Below are 10,831 nucleotides of genomic sequence, written 5' to 3' on the forward strand. Positions count from 1 at the left end.
AATTTCATCCTCATTTCTTTTCTTACAATGTGACGTTTCTCCCCCCCCCTTATTTTGTTAAAAAAAAAGGAATTGAATCCAAAGCTTTTATCTTTTTTATTTCCTTAACTGCACATCTTCACCCTCTCGTGCTCCCCTGCTGATTTAAGAGATTTGTTTGGTTCAAGGATTTAACGTGATTCTCTTGCCAGATTTAAAGGAAGAAAGATTTAAAAGAACAAAGCTGGGGGGGGGGGGGAAGGTATCTGGAAGACAAGTTAAAACACATTTCTTAAAATGAGATTAATAACAGTTTAAAACTTTGCCAAACAAGAATATTTTGCGGATTCTTAGTCCTTTTAGAAAGACTTTATTTTATTGCTACTTAAAGAAACCTAGTGGTTCTCGGAAAGTACAACACACACACATGGTCTCACACACACACACACTCAGAAACTCACACAGGCACCAAGGTGTAACCTCTCACCAACTCAGTGCTTATCACCCAGTCACTTTAGTTGGTCCTCCCCAGGACTTGTGGGCAATCCACTACCCAGAGCCTCATAGGAGCCAAGAGGCTTTGCTTGGAGGAGCACTTCCCACCGATGTCCAGGACTGATTAGAAACCAAGTGAACACCGGGGGTCCCAGCCTGGCCACTCCAGCTCAGAGATGGGACCAGGCACCTCCGTCACCACCGCTGGCTTCGGCCTGGCACCTCTCTAGCCGAGCAGATTCATCCTGTGCCCAGGCTCTCCCAGTGCGTATTTAGGGAGATGTCCCCTCCCCCTGACCTTTCCCTATCAGAAACCAGACTGTCGCCTCCAGCTCAGTCCCCGAGGCTGCGGAAGGGGGGCGGGAGGAGGAGCTGGGCAGAGGGAGGACGGCCCGACTTGGGTCCGCCTGCCCTATCACACAGACATCTGTTCTCAGTTTCTTCCTCTTTATGATCGCTACAGATGACAAGGGGGAGTAGAGCGGACCGAGGCGGAAAAAAAAAAGTTATGTCATAAAGATATAAAACGGTGCTGTGACTCACCTGCTGTTAGCCGCAGGTACGGGTTTCGTGGCAGCGTCTCCACTCTGCTAGCCAGGAGCCCGGATCGGCCTAACGTCACTCAGCTCGGCTCAGACGGCCGAGTTTCTAGTGACGGGGCAAAAGTGGGGCTTTTTCCTTTATCAAGCCTGAAGACCGGGGCGGGGGCGGGGGAGTGGGAGTGGTGGAGGGAGTCTGTATTTTCCAGTCTCCCGCGGTTGAACTTTAGGTCAGGAATCAGAAGGGCGGGGGCTGGAAGCTGGCAGAAGAGTAGGAGGCAGGAGGGGCTCGGGACGGGGCCGCCGCAAGGGCCTCCGGAGGGTCGTGGGTCCCCCTGGGGAGACCCTGGGGTCATGTAGCCGCACTTCCCCGCGAGCCCGGCCTCCAACGCCACCGCCCCCAGCCCTTCTCCGGCTGCGACGTTCTCATCCAGAACCCTCGCTAGACCGCCCGGCCCCGCCTATTTTTCTTTTTTCTTCTTCCAAAGGGGGGGTCACACACACACACACACACACCACCCCATTTCCTTCTTCCCCTAGCCTGTCGGCTTAAACCAATTACGCCGCTTGGCAAACAAAGTGAGGGTCGGGTTTGGGGGAGGGGGCTCGGCGGGAGGGGGCGCAGGGGGCGCGCGCCGCGGCGGCGTGGCTGGGCGGGAGGCGCGGCGGCTGGACTGGCGGGCGGCCGCCTCGCAGGTGCACCTCGGGCTTTGTAGGTGCGAGCGTCTTTGTGCGGCGGACAAATGGGGAGAGGACGAGGAGGTGGGCACTCGAGCGACGTAAGATCCACATCAGCTCAACTGCACTCATCTCGCAGAGGCCGCCCGCTCACTTCCCGCGGAGGCGCTCCCGGGCGCCGCGCTCCGCGGCCGCCGCCTGCCCCCTCCCGCCCTGTTGCCGCCGCCGCCGCCGCCGCGCACGCCGCGCCCCGCAGCGCCTGGCTTCCTCCTCGCTAGGGTGGCGTTGGGCCGACGCGGGCGCTCAGTTGACTGCAGCTACTCCGCTCCCCACCCCCCGCCCCGCGCGGCTTCCAGTCGCTTCGCACAGGGCTGGATGGTTGCATCGAGCAGGGTGGCTCCAGGATGTTAGGGGCTGTGAAGATGGAAGGGCACGAGAGCAGCGACTGGAACAGCTACTACGCCGACACACAGGAGGTGAGAGGCGGGCAGCAGGCGGGAGGTTCCTGGAGCCCGTACTTGGGGAGGTCGGGCGAGGCAGGCCCCCGACTGGGGGCGCCTCCTCTGTGCCACCGGTGCCTACCCACCGGGTTTAGCCCAGGCCGGGCCTGTGCCGGGCCTGGGAGCCGGATCCGCAGCCCCGCCGGGGAACTGGATCCCGGCGATCGGCGCTCAGAGAGGGCGAGACGGTTTTAGGAAACTCTGGCTTTGAAAACACGCGCTCTGAGACGCACTTGCCTCCTCCCTGCCGAGAGCGGGAGCTAGAGCCCGGACCCGGGTCCCGAGCGCGGGTTGGCGGGCGGGCGCCGGCACGAGTTTGAGGCAACTTTGAAAAAGCCAGAATTCGCCCGCAGGGCGGCCTCTTCCTTCCGCAGTTGAATTCTCAGGTGTCTTCTGATGAAAGCGCTCAGCCGCTAAGTTGAGCGTTTTAATAATGAAATGATTCCGAAATTTTGTAAAACTTCAAAAGCCGTTTGGGCAGAAGTGTGCTCCTTCCTCTCTAGAACCGCTGGGTGGCGCTAGTGCGAGCTGACTTTTCCTCCAGCACTCCGGGCGGGCGGAGAACCTGTTTCTCTTCATTGTCCCCTTGGTGGCACGTTCATATGGTTTATGTGCACAAAGGGATTGCGAGGAAAACCAGGTACAGGCAGGACCACCACCTACTAAAAGTATTTGTCTGGAAATAGCTGGCGATTACCCTTCAATAGTTTACCATTATTGAAAACGTTTACTGAAACTGCCTTGCATAATCTTGGGAAGAGGAAAAGAAAAGTAAAAAAATACCTTAAGACATGGACAGAAAAATATAAAATCAGGAAGTATTTTCGTGGTAATTAATTTATTTAGATTTTTATATGTATATATTCACAAACTTGAGCGAGTTTATTTGCATACTACAGCAGAACGTGTGCCTAGTTAAATCTGTTTGTTCACCTTTTATGTTTTCAAATAAAGTCATATTTTCTGATGAAAATAAATTTAAGGATATCATTAGTTTTATTAAATAACAGAAATAGTTTTTATAGTTCTGCACTCTATATTTTTTAACATATCTAGTGCATTCTCAGATTGCTACTGATAAGGGTTTTCTCCTACTGATGATTTAAGAAAGAGCTCAGAACTCTTCCTCAGGTTTAATTCAGATACAGTCATCTCCAGTCACTAGTCAATTAAATTCTCTATGAAAAGAGCTTCTTTACAGGTTAAAACTGGGAATTAGAAAGTAGAATAGAATTAAGAGAAAATAAGCGGACTTTGATTTTGGAATTGTAAAGTATTTGAAACTATCCGTATATAGTTTGAAAAGCCAGGTTTTGAGATTATCAGCGGCAAAATATCAGAATGTGGAAAAAATATGATTATTTCCACAAATTGTGTCACCAAAATTTTCAAGCCTTAGGGACCTGGAAATAGGTAATGAAATTAGTGCAAGTTTATGAATGGCTGTAAAGTCATGTTAAAGTTAAATGTATGTAGTGCCTTGATATTATTATGCACCCTTCCCTACCCCTTCTCCTATTACAGATCTGTTTTTTTATAGATCTATTTTTAATTTTTTTCCAAAAGTTAACTTCTGAGTATTTTTTTCCCTTTTAAAATTACAATTGCTACAAGTAGATGGAAAACACTTCTAAATATAATAAACAACAAAAAGTCACCATTTGGTGAAAACTGCTAAGACGGTAAAGCCAGTTGTTTGGAAATGTTTGGTCATAAGGCCATAGATGATTTGCTGTATCAGGGAGAGTTTAATTAACGGCCACCCCGCGCTGCCCAGGCCGCTACGTGGTCAGCCGGGCCTGGCAGGCTTAGGTGAGATGTGTGCTGAGCTGGCGCTGTGGCCCTACTGGGGGCGGAGGCGGGGCTGCACCGCCATACACACCGTACCCTTAAGGTGGAGTGAATAAGCAAAGGATCCGAGATTAATTCTGTTTTCGGAGTTTTAACTCCTTTCAACCAAAAGGGTGCTTTGCCGAGGCCGGGCTGGGGTGGAAACTGGGATACCGCGTGGCATGGATAGAGGCGACGTAGGGGCCCTAGAAGCCGGCCCCTGAGCCTGGCGTGTAAGGCGATTACACATCTTCCTGGGGACATATTTTCTGTGAGCTCTTGTCTTTCATGCCTGCGGAGATAGGATTTTTCCCCTGCCGTGCAAGACAACTCTTTTCGGGTTCTGGGGAGGGCGCCCGACGGTTTGCCCCTGGTGGGGAGTCCTATGCTTTGCAGAAATGCTCTTCTCTTGTTTTCGGATTTGCCCCGGCCGGTAGGCTGCCTGCGCCCACTACTAACTCCGCCCTTCGGGGCCTCTTCACGCTGTCTCCGCTCCAGGCCTACAACTCGGTCCCTGTCAGCAACATGAACTCGGGCCTGGGCACCATGAATTCAATGAACACGTACATGACCATGAACACCATGACCACGAGCGGGAACATGACCCCGGCTTCGTTCAACATGTCCTACGCAAACCCGGGCCTTGGCGCCGGCCTGAGCCCCGGGGCGGTGGCTGGCATGCCGGGCGGCTCTGCGGGCGCCATGAACACCATGACGGCGGGCGTGACGGCCATGGGGACGACGCTGAGCCCGGGCGGCATGGGGGCCATGGGCGCGCAGCCCGCGGCCTCCATGAACGGCCTGGGCCCCTACGCCGCTGCCATGAACCCGTGCATGAGCCCCATGGCGTACGCGCCGTCCAATTTGGGGCGCAGCCGGGCTGGTGGCGGCGGAGACGCCAAAACTTTCAAGCGCAGCTACCCACACGCCAAGCCGCCCTACTCGTACATTTCCCTCATCACCATGGCTATCCAGCAGGCGCCCAGCAAGATGCTCACACTGAGCGAGATCTATCAGTGGATCATGGACCTCTTCCCCTATTACCGGCAGAACCAGCAGCGCTGGCAGAACTCCATCCGCCACTCGCTCTCCTTCAACGACTGCTTCGTCAAAGTGGCCCGCTCCCCGGACAAGCCGGGCAAGGGTTCCTACTGGACGCTGCACCCGGACTCCGGCAACATGTTCGAGAACGGCTGTTACTTGCGCCGCCAGAAGCGCTTCAAGTGCGAGAAGCAGCCAGGCACCGGGGGCGGCAGCGGCGGCGGCGCCAAGGGCGGCCCTGAGAGCCGTAAGGACCCCTCGAGCGCTGCCAACCCCAGCGCCGACTCGCCCCTTCGTCGGGGCGTGCACAGTAAGGCCGGCCAGCTAGAGGGCGCGCCGGCCCCCGGGCCCGCTGCCAGCCCCCAGACTCTGGACCACAGCGGGGCGGCGGCGACAGGGGGCGCCTCGGAGTTGAAGACTCCGGCCTCCTCGGCTGCACCTCCGATCAGCTCCGGGCCTGGGGCGCTGGTATCTGTGCCCCCCTCCCACCCGGCGCATGGCCTGGCACCCCACGAGTCCCAGCTGCACCTGAAAGGGGACCCTCACTACTCCTTCAACCACCCTTTCTCTATCAACAACCTCATGTCCTCCTCGGAGCAGCAGCACAAGCTGGACTTCAAGTCATACGAGCAGGCAGTACAGTACTCGCCCTATGGCACCGCATTGCCCGCCAGCCTACCCCTCGGCAGCGCCTCGGTGGCCACGAGGAGCCCCATTGAGCCCTCAGCCCTGGAGCCAGCCTACTACCAAGGTGTGTATTCCAGACCCGTTCTAAACACTTCTTAGCTCCCTGGGACTGGGGGTTTGTCTGGCATGGCCATGCTGGTAACAGGAGAGAGAGAGAGAGAGAGAGAGAGAAATCAACAGCAAACAAAACCACACATACCAAGCCGACAGCAGCATAGTAAAATCCCAACTATTTTTATTTTATTTTTTTGTGCACAATCTTTCCCCCAGTACAAAAGACTGTTACTTTGTTACTGTTGTTCCGAACGCTTTGTGTATATTATTACCAAAAAAAACAGCCCCAAACCAACAAACATTTTTCCTGCAAAGTTTAATGATCCACAAATGTATATATATAAAATCCTCCTACTTCCTTGTCCCTCTCCCTTTCTTTCCTCTTCCACCTGCAGACGTGTTCTAGTCTGTGCAGGATTTATTTAAAAAAAAGAAAGATGGTTAAGCTTGTAAAATATTTGTTTGTGCTTTTTTTTCCCCTCCTCACCTAACCCCCATCCCCACATACACACACACAGGAGTTTACAGGTCTGTGGCAATACTCTTAACCATAAGAACTGAAAGGGTGGAAAACAAGTAGACACTAGGGCTGTTAAAAGTATTGAAGGACAATGCTGCCATTATGCAGCAAATCATAAACAGATTATAAACATCAGAGCCACTTGTTTTTCAGCTTACATTTCAGATACATTCAGATAGCAGATGTCTTAAAATGAAATACATATATATCATATATGAACTTATTTATGCACATGCTCAGCTATGTACATCTTCCATATATTTACGTAACATACAGAAGTGATAGGTAGGAGATATACACGCTCTTGAAAGAGTTGCCTGACCAAGAAGTTACAAAGACACCTTCCTCCCCTCCTCTCCACCCATATATAGCCCTGGGAATCAATTCCTCGAGAATTGCCCTCCTCAGTAACTCTGTTCCTTGCTTTGCAGAGGGCTATGGTCTTATCATTCTGAGGTCACATAATGTGTAAAATTAGCTTCTATGTATCCATACCATTTAAAGGATATTTTCTCCAGAAAAAAAAGGAATATTACAATGTTAGAGGAGAGATAAGTTATAGGGAGATGTATTTCAAAATTTGGTCCAAGATTCCAAAATCCAGTTGATTGTGGTCATTTTAATTATTGCCATCATGTGCTTGTTTCATTCAGTGTTAATGCACTTTTCACAGTTGGACATGGTGTTAGTATAGCCAGACGGGTTTCATTATTATTCCTCTACGCTTTCTCAATGTTAATTTATTGCATGGTTTATTCTTTTTTTTCTTTACAGCTGAAATTGCTTTAAATGACGGTTAAAATTACAAATTAAAATGTTAATTTTTATCAATGTGATTGTAATTAAAATATTTTGATTTAAATAACGAAAATGATAAATTTTAAGCTGTGGAATATGTTCTTGATCATTTGCAGTTAAGGACTTTAAATAAACCAAATGTTAACAAAAAGAGGATTTCTGTTATTTTCCTTAATTAAATACAAAATAGATATTTTGAATATGATATTTTTCAAAGTCCAGGCACTGAATATAAATGACAAAAAGGAAAATAATCTAAAAACTTTGTTTTGTTTATGTTTATTATATGAACATCTAGCTAGTAAAAAGCAATTAAGGAGATTCAATAAAAGTTGATAAATAAAAAGATAGATAAACTGATTTAATATTCCTAAGAACTGAGATTTTTAAGATTCTTTATTCCCAGTAATGTTTACTTCAGTTTTTGACAAGGTCTTAAGCCTTCTGTGCTTCCTTTGAGCCTTTCCACAATAAACTCAAATATTATTATTTTAACTACCTTCCCCCTTCCCCAATGTATCATTTTCCTTTATCTGAAAAGTATTCGAGTAAGAATAAAATATCAGATGTAGGTGATAAAATTAAGTTGTCTACCACAGAGGATCCAGAACCCTCTTTTTATTAAAAGAGCAGCAAAATTTAACCATCATGGTAGCTTTAGAGGGGGCCCGGGGAGGCCTGAGTTAATTCATTCCTGCAGGGGAAGCTTTGTGCCACCAAGACATTTCAGGGTTGCAGCTATTTTGTATTTTGTGAAGATTTTTTTTTAAAATATTGTTTCTAATTTTTTTCCTGAGAGCTTAAAACTGATGATTTGTTTGCCTTCTAAGAAGCTTTTAAATGCAGCTTCACACCCCTACAGTTGGTTGAGATCACAAAATCATTAATCTCCTTTGATAGTAGGCTCACTTTCCAGTCCACCTATTTCTTTGTAAGCCTCGTTCGGATTGACATCAACAATAACAACACCAGCCCAAGCAGAGGTTGGCCTGCCTGAGCCCTTGTGTATGAACTCCATCCTCGCCAGGGCTTGAACTTGGACAGCCTTTACTTTGATCGCCCCACTCCTTACCGCGGACAAGATAAAAAGAGCTGTGTGAGTCCCTTAATTATCGCGTAATTGCCTCCCCAGATGAGAGAAGGGGTGCCATGTAGCACTTGAGAAAAATCCAGAGATCCAACCCCCGCTCTCACTTCAGCTAATGAAAGGAGATGGAAATTACTGGTTTGAGTAATTTCACAATCTAATTTAGAGGCCTCTCGGAAAGACGTCAAAGTCTCAAAGAGGAAAAAGCTTTCAATTCCAATAGTTATTTATATTTATACAACGGGCAAACGTTGGCAAATTCGAATTCCAAAAGTAATATAAAGGCGTGAGCTTGGGCCTCGGAATTTTACCCGGCCCCACTGAACCTAAATCGTCTAACTTTGTTCCCTTCCCTCTCTTTAACATGTTAATAATATCAGTGTCTCGCGTTCACCCACCAGGCTAAAGTCGGCCTATTAGCTCTTGCTCTTACTAAGCGGAAACTTTTTCAGGGTTTGCGGCGGCCAACGCGCCGCGGGTTTACGGCCGAGGCCACTTTAGAGACCTGCCTGGGGAGCTAGCCCTGTGGGTGGCGGGGAGCGGGGCTCGCCTCGTGGGCTTCTCACGCGATTTTCTGACCGCTCCCTCAAGCCACCTCTGGGCGATGCCATCTGCGCCCTGTGCGTTAGGGAGCGCGCGGGCTGGGGTCGGGGCGGCCGGTTGCCGGGTAAGGAGGGCAGAGAGAAGGACCGCAAGCATCTCGAGGTGACAAGTGCAGTTAGTTCTTCATTGTTCGGGCATTTTCCCCTCCTAGCGAATAAATCTTCTGTTGAGCCCGAGACCTAAAAGTCAACAAAGAAGGCCAGGCGCCTTGTTACCGCTCCTGCGGCTCCAACGTCCGCGCTGCCGCGGCTGCTCCCGCTGCGTAATCCCTTCCTCGGAAACCCGGACACACAAACGCCGGAACGCCCGGGGCCAGGGCGCCGCGCCCCAGGGCCAGGAGGAAAACATCTGTGGTTTCAAGGAGTGCTGGGACCCTCCCGGAGCGCGCCGCCTTCCCGCGACCCCCTCCCACCTCCCTTTTCGTCCTGGAGCGTCTATATTTCTTCACCTCGGAGGCTCCTGCAGAAGAGGGCCGGAAAGGGGATGCTGATCCCTCAGCTGCGGTCCACCGGACTCGCTTTATTTAGGAATTTCGCCCGAGGTGGGGGAGGGGTCTCTAGAGGGGAGGAGGGAGGGAGAAGGGAAAACCTTCTTTTAGACCCAAGTGCAAAGCTCCGGAGGCCCTCAGATCCACTGACTACGCCACCGAGCAAACATTTTTAGAAAACAAGAAAAATGTTTTGAGAGTGAGTATAGTGGTGGGGAGGAGAGCTTCAGATATTACCTTCACCTTGTCCCAAACGGAAACATTTTTTTTAATTGATAAAAAAAAGACAACTAAATTTAGGGAAGAAGAAAAACTCACCAGTTCTGCTCAGAAACTACACAACTTAGAAGTGTTCCCAAGTAGAAAGCAGCTCAGTGTTTCTTACACGAGAGCTAATACAGTGTTGAAACCAAAGATAAAATTTAATTTCCATTGTCCCTTGGTGATCCCCTCATTGTAGAATAAACTGGTGAGAATTATTATGGGAGGAGGGATTAAACAAACAAAATCCTATTAAAGTTCTCAACTTCTGTTTTCATTTTCTGAAAGCTAGATACCTGACTGATTTCACTGAAAGTATAAAAAAACATTATTTTACTCAGGAGTCTAACAGATTTGAATAAACCATAGCAAAACAGAATTCCTGGAGTGATAAAATTTTAAAACTTTGTTGTTTTGTCACTTTAAAAAATTGATCTCAATTCCACGAAAATGCTTATTACATTTCTTTCCAGAAAACTTGTGATCGATACAAATTCCTTTCAGTGGAGGCCAATGTAGGAGACCTGTAGCCCAAATTAATTAACCTTTCCTCAAGATCAATTGGTCTTCTGTTGATTTAGCAGCAATATTGTAGGACATTTAGCTATAATGTATTTTAATGTGATACCTCAATATGTCAAGAGGAAAAGCTCATTGAAAAGATAAAATTGCTTAAATTATGTAATGGATGTTTAATAAATTTGTAAAAATGTTTTACTTTCAAAAATTAAATGTTAATTGCTTATTTGAATTGTAGTAAAATGTGTTTGCAACTAAATGGAGTTAAGATAATGTCTAATTACTTCAAGGTAATTACGTGCAAAAAGGTGATTATTTTTAAGCTACCTTGGGCTAAATAGGAAATTAAATTATGCTGAAATTTAGAAATAAGATATTCCTGAACCGAAAGAATCATGGCATCTGCAGAAACTCATGAGAGTAAAAATGTAATTAAATGAAGTAACTTGGAAGGTTTTACAATCTTACTAATTAAAAATACAATCCATTTGGGAAGATATAAGGTTTTTTAACAGAAGCCATTTATTCAAGTTTTATTTTCTACCAATGATCCAATTTACTGTATCCAAATAACATTCAATAACAGATTACTTTAAATATTCTGACTTTTTCTTCAAATAGTAAAGTTTGAGGCCATAATGTTTCCATTGGTGTTTCTCTTTTTAGATCCTAGTCTAGCTTGGTTCATTGAACTTTGGACAGCTCAGACTGCAGCCCTCACCTTTTTTTTTTTCTTCTCTAGCCATCATACTA

The 10,831-nt window shown here is 47.9% G+C and overlaps 1 protein-coding gene across 2 annotated transcripts; it reads left to right on the forward strand.

Annotated features, from left to right (window-relative positions):
* Window positions 1-2,052: 2,052 nt before the first annotated feature.
* Window positions 2,053-7,266, forward strand: FOXA1 (forkhead box A1). Of its 2 annotated transcripts, XM_082647179.1 has the most exons (3): window positions 2,053-2,167; window positions 4,520-5,813; window positions 7,098-7,266. In XM_082647179.1, exons 1-3 carry the CDS (start codon window positions 2,096-2,098, stop codon window positions 7,121-7,123), a joined length of 1,392 nt encoding a protein of 463 aa, XP_082503305.1. In that variant the 5' UTR covers window positions 2,053-2,095; the 3' UTR covers window positions 7,124-7,266. The 2 variants fall into 2 exon arrangements, with proteins under 2 accessions (XP_082503305.1, XP_082503304.1); XM_082647178.1 differs by having other exon boundaries at window positions 4,520-7,266.
* The last annotated feature ends 3,565 nt before the right edge of the window (window positions 7,267-10,831 follow it).

Source organism: Grampus griseus, assembly GCF_964374135.1.
Source record: "Grampus griseus genome assembly, chromosome: 2".
NCBI lineage: Eukaryota > Metazoa > Chordata > Mammalia > Artiodactyla > Delphinidae > Grampus > Grampus griseus.